This window comes from Pelodiscus sinensis, chromosome Z (assembly GCF_052426305.1).
Source record: "Pelodiscus sinensis isolate ZL-2025 chromosome Z, ASM5242630v1, whole genome shotgun sequence".
Lineage (NCBI taxonomy): Eukaryota > Metazoa > Chordata > Testudines > Trionychidae > Pelodiscus > Pelodiscus sinensis.
In genome coordinates, this window is record NC_143085.1 from 6,135,647 (window position 1) to 6,146,998 (window position 11,352).

Sequence of the window (11,352 nt, forward strand, 5' to 3'; positions counted from 1 at the left end):
CAACTAGACCAGATTAACACTGCTGCATCTCTATCACTTTCCATCATGAATAGTGACTGAGATGCAGCCGTGTTAGTCTTTTTATGTGTTCACTTTTTTTAAATTGTATCACTGATATATATGGTCATGCCAATTTTCTTCCACAAATTGATCTGAGGAAGTGGGTCTGGCCCACAAAAGCTCATCACCGAATAAACCATCTTGTTAGTCTTTAAAGTGCTGCACAGTCCTGTCTTTTCTTTCCATCATGCAGTGCTTCATTTGGAGGTCAGCAGTTTCAATGTGCATTGGAAAGTAGAAGCCGTAGTCTCAGCTTTCTTGCCAGTTGCAATTCTGCACTACAGATTCAAGGCGGAACATATCCAGGTTTTCACTGTTGTCGAGTGTGTCCAAAGATACGAGTATTGAATTTTAAGAGTTTAATAGAAGGGTTGCAACTTATCAGGGAGTCAGGAAATTACAACTTGGGGTGTCATAAGCTATCAGCCCCACCAGGTGTGGGACTGAGAGCCTGAGCCTGTTAATTACATTTTAACCTCCATTTTAAAGAGTGGTCACACTCAGAGGCTTACTACTTGATAGGGGTTGCCAGTACAAAAAGTTTGAGTACCACTGATCTAATGTGAGTCTGAACTGGGGAGTCTGCCCCTGTGTTTAGAGCTGGTGAAATGCGAGTGAGCCAAGAAACCACTCAGTTCCATTCTTGTGAAAATTCCGGTTTATTACTATTGCTTGGGACAAAATAATATTTTACACAATCAAGTCGGCTAGTTTACTCTGACAAGGAGAGAAATGACAAGATACAGCGGAATGAGGATCCAAAGTAGGACAGCAGGGGAGGGAAATATCTCAAGCAGTTTCATTGATGCTTCTTGCATTCTCTGTGAAAAATATCTTTACAAAGAAAAAATATATTTCTGTTAAATCTCCACTAAATTGCTGCTGTCCTTTGTAAACTAAGGATAACCTGCAGCACCCAAAGATCATTCTTGGATCTAAAGGGACAGACATGGAAGATATGGAAACAATATAATGGACCAACACTTGGAGGACTCCCAGATAAAGGGCATGATCAAGTGGAGAGGCAGTCTCAAGTACAAGCAAATGCTGGACTTGTTCAAATATCTGATTCACAAAATGAATTAAGTATGGATGCTGGGTTCCAATTTCCCTCAGGCAAACTGCTCATATGAAACTGTCATACCACCCATGCCCTGTTACAAATGCTCTAGGGCACAGAGATGCATTGGCAACTTGCCACCAGACCAAAGTCCGTATTTAATGTGTCTATAAAATTTACCTCATTAACCAAAAAAAACCGGAAACAACACAGAAATCAATACCAATGACCACCTTTGCTACTGGTTGGTATCTTTCTTGACACATTAAGATAAATCACTTGTCAGGCACTGCAAGCTATCCATTAGCTCTGTCCTCACCGTTAAGTCTCAGGGAGGGGGCAATGTTCTGTGATTCCAAGAATTACAACTGGTACTTGAATCACACATTATTTGACAGCAGTCATCTCTGTGTGTGGCAGAGTGGATGTGGGCTCCTAAGTGAAAAGTCCTGCATTAGGAGGGTATTACAAAGCCAAAGTCACGTGACAAAATAGTGGTCCAGAAGACAAACTATTTGGGCAAACTTATCTTGCTGCTTCATCACTTCATCATAAAATATTATTCACCAGTTTCTTGATCCATTTTCACTAACATATCCTGCTTTCAAACACTTTGTGCATTATACCTGAATATTGACTAGAGAAACAGAATGAAAATCCCAGCCCAAAGAAGCTGCAATGGAAGAGACTTCCTGCTCTTTTCCTCTCTGATGAGAAGCACTTCAAACCACAAGAGAATACACAAAGGAAAACAGTTCATAACTAACATAGAAAACAGGGACATTGATAGCTGGTCAAGTAATACTACAAAACACTACCACTCCAGCTGCAATACAAAGTCTTCAGTCACCCAGGGAACAGTAATCCAGGAAGTTTCCTCTCCTCTCTTGCTCAGCACAAGGGCCTGAAACACTCACCTTGAGAATGCTTCAGACTGGTCCCAAGAGGACAAATACTTTATAGAGAGAGTTTCTCTTTGCATTTTTGGCCCTTTTAATTACAGTGTAAGTTTATCTCCGTACTCCCCTTCCAGACTAGTGTATACTAACTGAGGGAGGCCAGTCTCACTCTGATCTCCCACCTATTAACTCCTTAGCCAGCATTATAGAAACGTTTGCCTCATCTCATTATCATCAGCTCTGTACACATACATAGCACAAATGGACAGTAAACTTGAAGGGCGAAGGGGGGAAATGGGTGGAGATTCTCATTCAGTACCTCCCAAACACACTTTCAGAAGCAGAGAACACAGACTGAAAATGAAAAAGATTCTCTGCTGATCATATGTACCAAGGGCAAAGAAGTATTTTATGGACCCTCTTCTAAATGGAGAAGCAAACAGCAACCAGGAGACAGGAAACACTAGATTGTGCTCAACAAGAATTTCATATCCATGACTTGTTGGGCCTGACTAACTCTCTCTGAATAGTGTTGAACTTTTTAATATGAGTTTTTCTCCTCAGCATGCCTCTCTGTGGCTAGCCTTTTAAATCTGAAAGAACTAATGCAACTGACAGCACTTCTCTTTCCCAACTGGTATGATCTCCTTCCATATTCGCTTTCTTGTTGCTGAAGAGATGGCACATTCACTTGAGAGCCACTCAAAGCATAGGTCCTTCCCTTTTCCCTGACCTCTGATGCTCAAGATGATCACTACAGATTGGAATAATTTTTTCTACAGAAGCTAGTAGTTAGTTACTATCTGCCAAATTCTCCTAACTGCCTTAGATACTACATAAAAAAATTTGATAACGCATCTTGTACATGCTGGGATTTGGGTGTACAAAATATTCCTTTTTGGTGGCTCAGATGATAACACATCCCATCTAACTCCTTACCCATTAGACTTGGAACAAATACATACCATCACATTCATAAGAACAAACAAGAAATAATTGCTTTAAACAGATAATTAGACAAAAGTCATATTTAAAGGCACCTGGATTTATACTATACTCAAGTTCAGCTAGATTTGCCACCAGCTCCTCAGGTTAATTAGTTATCTCAGACTGCTCTCTTGAGCATCCTGGAACACGTTAGGACAGAAACCACTTTTCTGGGGGCAGTTATGTCTTGCCAAGAGAAGTAATGGAGTACTGTATGAAAAAAGATCTGTCAGTAACATCATGGCACTGTGCAAGGAGCTCTGGAGACAGCCCCAGCAAAAGGAGAATTAGATACTGTTCTTAAAATACACTAGCTCTACTAATTCCTAACTAACAAGCAAATAGAGTTACACATCTCTGAGGAAGCTGATAGGTATAAATGGCAGGAGAATAATTTTTTTTAATCTCCCAGCATTCAAATACTACAGCCAAACACCCCCATTGACCACGGTCACTTTTATCCTAATCATGCTCCCAAGGTATATGTTGTGGTTGCTCACTATAAATGCCCTTTCCAAAACAAAAAGACATTTGTGGTATCATTAATAATTAACATCCTCCCCTATAACTGAAGATTCTTTCATGATCCTTATTCCACATTTATTCTTACTTATTACTCTGTAGCTAGTTAGTCCTTTATACTTAGTGCTAACAGTATTTATCTTCTGTTACACAAATGGAACAATGACTTCATTTAACTGTTTATCTATTAACAGGCCCTAGGCAATAACGTGTGCATTCTCACAACTGTGATTTAATCAATATTTAGTCCTGTTAAAGCATAGTTTACTTTGGATATTTCTTAGCGTGACTGGTAACCAAGTGCAGTTACTGTGAGTAGGGCCACAAGAGGTATTTCAACTGTTTGAGGGCAGGGGATACTGGCACCCAGTGCTTTTTTAGTATTTAATAAAAAAAAAAAAAGGTGCTGGTACTCAAAGGGAAAAAGTTGTTGAGAAAAAAACAAACATACAGGGTGGGGCCAGAATAGCCCTTTTAAGATACGTGGCCCAGCCGACTGTTGGACATTTGTGTACAGAGGTGCCGGTACGCATCGTTCTTTCCAGGTAAGCTCTCACTGGAGGTTCACGTACTGTGTACCGGCCAGTACCATCACAAAAAAACCACTGCTGGCACCAGTCAACTTGTCTAGCATAAATAAGGCCAAGCTGTTAGATAAAAGAGGCAGACCTGATCAGCAGTAGGGCTAGAATGAAAATGAATGGTGGGATATCAGTATATCCAATATGACACCCAGAGAGAAGCATTTCACTAGTGCAAATTTGCGTGGCAGAGAGCTAGACACCCGCCTCACTGCCAGAGACACACACTGTGTTGGTGCCTGACACAAATATTTCTTCCCACTTCAATGCTACAGGCGCTACATAGGTTTGAAACACACACTTTGGTTTGGCTGCTCTAATAGCTGTTGTAATTATCTCCACAGAAGAAGTCATTAGAAGTCTTCTATATCAGAAATATAAATGATCCAAGCAAATAATCAAAACACTGGCAGAGGCCCACACTGACATGGTTTAAGGATAATATCACATTAGTTCTTTCTGTTGGGTCACTACAAACAGCCACCTCCCAACAGTGCCTGAATGTTTTGGTCTGGGCAGTATTTAGGGCCCAGTTTAATATTAGCACAAACCTAAGCACTGACCCAAGTAACTCAAAGTAGGTGAGAGGTTTACACCATTGCCTCGTATTAGAATACTTCTAATGTGTCACTTGGGTTTAAAAATATATAAAAACTGAAGCTTAGGAAGTTGCCTGTTCAGCAGAATGTTCTTCAGGTGACTCCCCTCCCCCACACACCCAAAACAAAAGCTAAATAGACAGACCTCTCCAGACAGTGAAGCTTGAGCAGAAAAATCTCTTGCACATAAATGCAAGAGAAATGATGAAGATTGCAGTATTCACCACAGCCCTATGGCCAAGCCCCACTCATAACCCAGTTATTCTCTCACAACAGCTCAAAGAGTAGGGAGTTGGTCAGGTTGATTTAGCAGTCAATTTAGTGTCATCTCTCTTTCAAACATCCTACACTTCAATTCAAATCCCTTGCAAGATAGATTTGTAACAGATTAAGGAATTTTAGCAGTGCCCCAGGTCCCTGGAAGCAGAAGGAAGATTCTACATAATTTAACACTAGATTCATTCCTTCTTATAACTCTTCCCTTGAGGAATGGGTGTGTGCACACACACACTGGGAACCAGTATCAGTCATGCATACAGACTGAACCATCATACAGTGAAGATGATATCTGCCTTTCAGGCTCCACTGGCTACTTAAAGAAAGCACTCTGGGCAGGGGGCAGTATGCCCACTGGATGGCACAGAATGTAACCTAACAACAAAAACCATGACACCAATAATCTGCTAGCAGAGCCTTAGAGTCCCCAGTCCAAAATCTCACCAAAGTATCATCAGAAACAGAGAGAAAGCCAGAGTCAAGGTACATAAGAATGCCAGGGAGGGGAGCGCTGTAGGGTGATTTCCTTTACTGTCACCTCAAGCCTTCTTACTTCATGTTCTGAGTCCATGGGGGAAGAAAAGGTTCAGCAAGAGGCCCTGACAGCAGTACTCCTCCCTTCTTGCACGTCTGGAATAGTTAGGGATAGCATCATCCTGTGGACATGAACGCAATGATTACTGTCCCCCGTTGTAGGCATAGTCAGCCTTGTTGTGCATGATCAGCTTGTTATCCACAAAGTAGAAGCTGTCTGAGCGGGTCTCATAAGGGTGTTCAACCATCAGGCGGACTGTAGGAGAGAAAGGTCAGTTGCACTCATGAGTACTGTGTTTGCAACATCCCAACGGACAGCATCGTTTCAGAGGAAAACACACGAGGTAAATAACCCCTTTGCCACTTTGAAGCTCTGCCCTCAAGGAGAGGTAAGAGAAGCAAACTTGTGTAATTGTGAGAACCACAGAAGCTCTGTTCAGCCTATTCAAAGAATGCAGGTCTTCAGGCTATCAAAGCAAACTGGAAGAGGGTGGATCAATATCACACAGATATCCTGGAACCTGGGTCAGGCTCAGTTCAGCAGCACTAAACAAGAACATTCCTCCTCTGTGACCTGGCTGGTGTAGAGTAAGTGGAAAAACTAGTAACATTTGCACAACCCAGATTGCATACTCAAGTCATATACAAACACAGTTCACCCTCCCTTTGCCAGACATACCAGGAGAGTAGTAGAAAGCATTCAACTGTTCCTGCCCAGTCTAGCTCTCAATGGCAGAGCACATCTTATAACAAACCCATACTGGGAATATTCAGATCTTGCCGTTGCAGATGGCTCTCCACAGGCTCTCACAAAAGAAACAACCCCAGTTTACAGCTGGCAGGCTCAAACCCCAAACAATGGGTAATATAAATATATATCTTTGGTCTTTAAGGAAATATTCTCTTCAAGTTACCAGGGTTACCTCTTTGACTATGTATTGAAGCATTATGTGCTAAGGCCACTGTGATTCTAAGGTCACAAGCTGCCGATAAAAGAAAACACCAGACTTCAACCATGTGGCACATGAAGGCAATTTGCTCAAGACTACACAGTGAGCCATCAGCAGAGCCATAAACTGAATTGAAATCTACCTCTTCCTAGTTCGCACCCTACCACGTGACCATCTATCCCAGTGTTTCTTAAACTATGTTCTATGAACAACTCTCAGATGTGCTGCAACCTCTTCTTTGTTTTTGTTACTTCTTTGTTTTAGTCTTTTTTTGTTTGACAAACATTTTTTTAAAGAAAATTTTCATAGGTGTTCTGCATAAAAAATATTACTATTTGGTGTTCCGTGGTCTCAAAAAGTTTAAGAAACACTGATCTATCCTCTCAAGGAGAGCATTTGAATAAGCACTAGTTCAGTGATGGAAGAAAGATACCTACTGAGGTCCTCTGAGAGCTGGGGGAACTCATAGATGTGTTCACATGTGTTCCTGCTGCTGGGGATGCAGAAACCAAAATCAAAATCAAAGTTCTTCAGCAAGCGATCCCGGAAGTAATGTCTCTCAATCATTCGGAAGTTTGACACTGGCTTGTCTCCCACTGTGAACTCCACTCTGCAGACACAGGGCAGGAGAAATACACCTCGTGAGAGTACTTCAGACTGGTGGAGACACAGAGCTGCGGTTATGCAGAATCTAAAAACAGGGTTGATATCTCTCCTAAACAGAGTCAGATCTTGGAATCTTTCCTGTCACTATTAGCTTCTTTTTCATCTGCATTGCAGACTGGGTTTTCATCAGTGCATTCTTAAGTTCATTTATGAACTAACAAGATTATATCTAAAGATCCACATAACTGTTACTCCTCCCTCCTTGTATGAACTTTTACTCACGTTGCACCAACTGTCCGCAGACGGAGAAATGCTGGGGTGAATTGATAGCGAACAAAGCGGCCTGCACTGGTGTCCACTTCTCCACTGTCATCTTCATCCTCATAATCTTGCTCTAGAATTTACCAACTCAGAGTTAATCTTCTGATGTTCTAGGAGTAATATGCTGATAACTTGTAGCTGAGGTACAGAAACCATCCAAGACATTGCTCAAACACCTAACACTACCATATTAAAGAACTTTTTTTGATATGCTGCTGGCTTGTCAGAGAACAGTTTCATAGCAAACATTCACAATTGATTACACGGACCAAGAGACCCTGTTCACAAAGATGCATGTCCAGGAATCAACTACAGAAGTACATAGTTGTTAACCACTAGTTTTTTATTTCCAGGATATGGACTGCAGATTTCCTTTGGCTACCTGCACATAAAGGGACTTTTGGTAGGACTTAATAATGGAATAAAGATAAATCTTGGTCTAGTGTTCAGGGGAAAAAATTAAATCATATCAGCCCACAACAACAGCACCACATCAAGGGAGCATGAAAGCCCACCAAACACTGGGCACCATCTGTATCACCTTGCTGAGCCAAGAGGATAAGGGCTCTTCAGGCACAGTATTCACATTCCATCTAGCTCAGAAGAGGAAAAACAGTACCTGACTGCAGCTACTCAGCTGCGACTTTGAAATGTATTGCCTATATGAGATCACTTCCTAACAACCAAATGCCAGTAATATAATTGACACTGCTGGCAAGTTCAAGACTGAAAGGATAACAGCGAATGAACTCCCCTTTCACCCCTACAGCAAGTGCTCATGGTCATTGTTGAGGCATATTTACAGGATTATATGGACAAAGCTCTGTGATACACCAATCCCATGGAAAGAGGATTTCAGACTCCCAAGACACCTCTCTCTATCACTATATTCACTTCATATTCTTTTTTTAGACTGTAACTAGAACATTTGCAGGCAGAGAAGGTCTCAGTCCTGCAAGGAGTCTAAGGGATAACACAGGTGAACTCAGTTCACTATGAATAGTGAGTATCTTTGTATTTGGCCTCCATGTCTCCTTCCCTGCATCCAACCAGATCGCATAATAGCTAGCCAATTCCACACTGTCAGAACAGTCTACCTGAAGCAGAAGGCTTGGCAATTTCAAACAGAACTGTCCCTGTCTCCAGGTCCCGGATCTTGAATCTGGTGAAATCAATATTGTAGATGTTGTCCTCAGGTTTGCATAAATAATCTAGGAAAGAGGGGAATATATTAGGGAGATCCTTTGCTTACAATAATCTGGATGAGGAGGAGAAAATATGGCCACATAGCCAAAGATTCTCCTCTTAGATATCAAAAGTCCTTCAGCTGCATTCACTGAGTCCAAACACTTAAGAACATTCAGGAATATTTCCCAAAAAATTTTTGGGAGAGTTGAGAAGGGCAAATAGCAAGGAAACCAAAAAGAAAGTTGCTAATTAGACTAACTAAACAGGACAACGCAGTTCAGCATTTGAACTTAGTATCGACTGAGCCAATCAAAGAGGGAAAACTAATCCAATTAAAGAGGGAAAACAAGATTATTCATTTACTATACCACAGTTTAACACAAGCACCACCTAAGCAACATCACTCCTGCAACAAAGCAAACAAGACAGATTGCCAAAGCAAAGAAGATCTTGGCTTTTGCATCATCTGAAACTACAGAAAAGTGAGAGACCAACAAACTCCAGAAGTAGATTTGAACATGGCTACCAAGCAGTCTCAAAGTTTCAGGGATATTTGTCTTAGGTAGGCAAGTAAAAACAAAATTTGATGGTTCTAGCTAACATGGAACCTAAAACCAAAGATATAGCATCTATATGGTCATGCTGGTGGAATTTCACAAGCAAATCTGGGTTCCTATTGACCAACACAGTCTCAATACTCCAGACCCTGACAAAATGTGTCCCCCTACTTTTCTGTCTGCCTGGTGCTATTAAACAAGAAAAGGCTAGATACCTGAGCACTAAGATGAACCCAACTGAAAAACACAGATCTGTTGCTTGACAACTTCTGCCTTTAAACCTTTGAATCTAGGAATCAGAGCCGTCCTTCACCTACTCCTGATAAGGATGTTTTCTGGAAGGGATATTGAGACCCCCAGGAATGAGGCTCCCTGTCATGGTTACTTCTGGTGTCCTCAGGAGATGGTATGAAGCTCTGCAGACACTTGGGGCAACAAGAAGGTTAAGGCAAGGGTTCTCAAACTTGTGATACCGCGACCCCCCTCTCAGTTGCTTGCGACACCCCTCTCAGTTGCTGCTGACCGCCCAGGGGGTCAGGACCCACAGTTTGAGAGAAACTGGGTTAAGGTCTATGGCAGGGGTCTGTTCTCCAGCCAAACACGGCTCTGTACAGAACCAACTATGACTCTTTTCGTCATTCCCCAAACACAGGCAACTTTTTTAAATTAAAACGAAAATTTCAACATTTAAAAAAAAACGTGTCCTCGCTCGTGCGGCTTGACTGCACGGCCTGAAGCAGAAGGCGACGAGCGATGTCCCTTGCAAAGACAGGGGAGCGAAAAGGCGCAGCGGGAGTCCCACGCCGGGAGGGCTGCGGGTCCGCTGTGTCACGGATGCTGCTCGTCATGCGGGCCGGCTCTCCGAGCGGCTGTGTCCGAACGGCGCCGGGCTGCGGGGTCCCGCGGAGGAGGGGTCCGGGGGGGGCCCAGGGTGAACCCCGAGCGGCGCCCCAGGGGAAACGGACTCGGGTCCCGCGGGATGGGGCGGGGCGCCCGGGAGGGGGGCGGGGCCCCCCGCGGCAGCAGCCCCCCCCCCCGCACTCACTCTCCGTGACCCGGCTCAGCCCCAGGACGTGCTCGGGCCGGACGGTCTCCAGCGCCAGCAGCTCCGCCTCCGAGCGGGGCAGGGCCGCCCGCGGCGCCGCGTCCCCCGAGCCCCGCCGCCCCCGCAGCCGGCTCAGCACCCCCCCGGACCCCGGCGGCGGCGGCTTCTTCTCCGGCCCTGGCGCCGCCGCCCTCGGCCTCGAGCCGCTCATCGCCCCGCCACCTCCGCCAAGATGGCCGCCGCCTGCCTCCGTAGCTATGGGAGCGAGGGGCGGGGTCAGAGGGCAACGGCGCGATGCTTAGCAACGGGGGCGGCGGCAGCGACGCCGGAAGTTCTTCGGCGCCCGGGCAGAGCCCAGGGCGGGATCGAAGCTAAGCATGGTCCGTGGCGTGCGGCGCTTTGGAAGGGAGACCCCATAGGACAACGCGTGGAGCCGTCAAAGCGTGCCCGGGGCGCTGAGCTGAGGCACGCAGGGTGGGGTGCCTTGGAGATGGCTGTCCCTACTGCCAGCACCCCGTTCCCTAACCCGCTGTACAACGTTATTCAGCAGCAGCTGCCTTCCCCCTCCAGGCTACAGGGCAGGTCACAGGACAGGAGCTGCTGCTGGGTCCCATTGCCGGGGACCCAGCCACTCCGGCGAGCCCCCAAAGCGATGCGATGGCGCTTCCGCCGCACATAGGGGGCTCACTGCCCCGCTGCCAGTCTGGGGCAGGGGCGCTGAGCAACTGGCAGAGGAAGGACCAGCAGCAAAGAGAGCAGGGGAGGGGGAGAGAAGAGGCGCCCGCACTCTGGGACTCCGACACCAGGGGTGTCTCTCCACAGCACGGTTATTCCGAAATAATGCAAGCGTCTCCACCGCTACTCCGTTATTTTGAAATACATTATAAATAACCGACAGCTTATTCCAACTTCCGTAAACCTCAGACCACGAGGAATAACGCCTATTTTGAAATAGCAGTAGGGTGGATGCGCCAATGCGATTTCGAAATAGCTCCACCCCAGGGCCATTCAAAGTAATTACTCCCCCGTACTTCCTGGGGCTCTAAGTCGCAGTAGCCTGTTCACATAAGGGAAGCCTGCCTCCGACTAAATTGCAGGCTTCCCTATAGTATAGATGCGCTATTTTGAAATAAGCTATTTTGGAGTATTTCAAACTAAGAGCGCAAA

The 11,352-nt window shown here is 44.9% G+C and overlaps 1 protein-coding gene across 1 annotated transcript; it reads right to left on the reverse strand.

The window, feature by feature from the left end:
- Positions 1-700: 700 nt before the first annotated feature.
- On the reverse strand, positions 701-10,450 carry UNC119B (unc-119 lipid binding chaperone B). The gene is made up of 5 exons (XM_075898076.2): positions 10,186-10,450; positions 8,493-8,606; positions 7,357-7,468; positions 6,906-7,078; positions 701-5,774 (listed from the first exon to the last, which is right to left on the reverse strand). The coding sequence occupies exons 1-5, from the start codon at positions 10,394-10,396 to the stop codon at positions 5,662-5,664; spliced, it is 723 nt and encodes a 240-aa protein (XP_075754191.1). The 5' UTR covers positions 10,397-10,450; the 3' UTR covers positions 701-5,661.
- Between the last annotated feature and the right edge of the window lie 902 nt (positions 10,451-11,352).

Coding starts and splice junctions, on each gene's coding strand:
- UNC119B (XM_075898076.2), bottom strand. CDS start 10,396: ATGAGCGGCTCGAGGCCGAGGGCGGCGGCGCCAGGGCCGGAGAAGAAG. Junction 7,079..7,356: donor CTGCGGACAGTTGGTGCAAC/GTGAGTAAAAGT, acceptor CTGTGTCTGCAG/AGTGGAGTTCACAGTGGGAG. Junction 5,775..6,905: donor CCAGCTCTCAGAGGACCTCA/GTAGGTATCTTT, acceptor TCTCTCCTACAG/TCCGCCTGATGGTTGAACAC.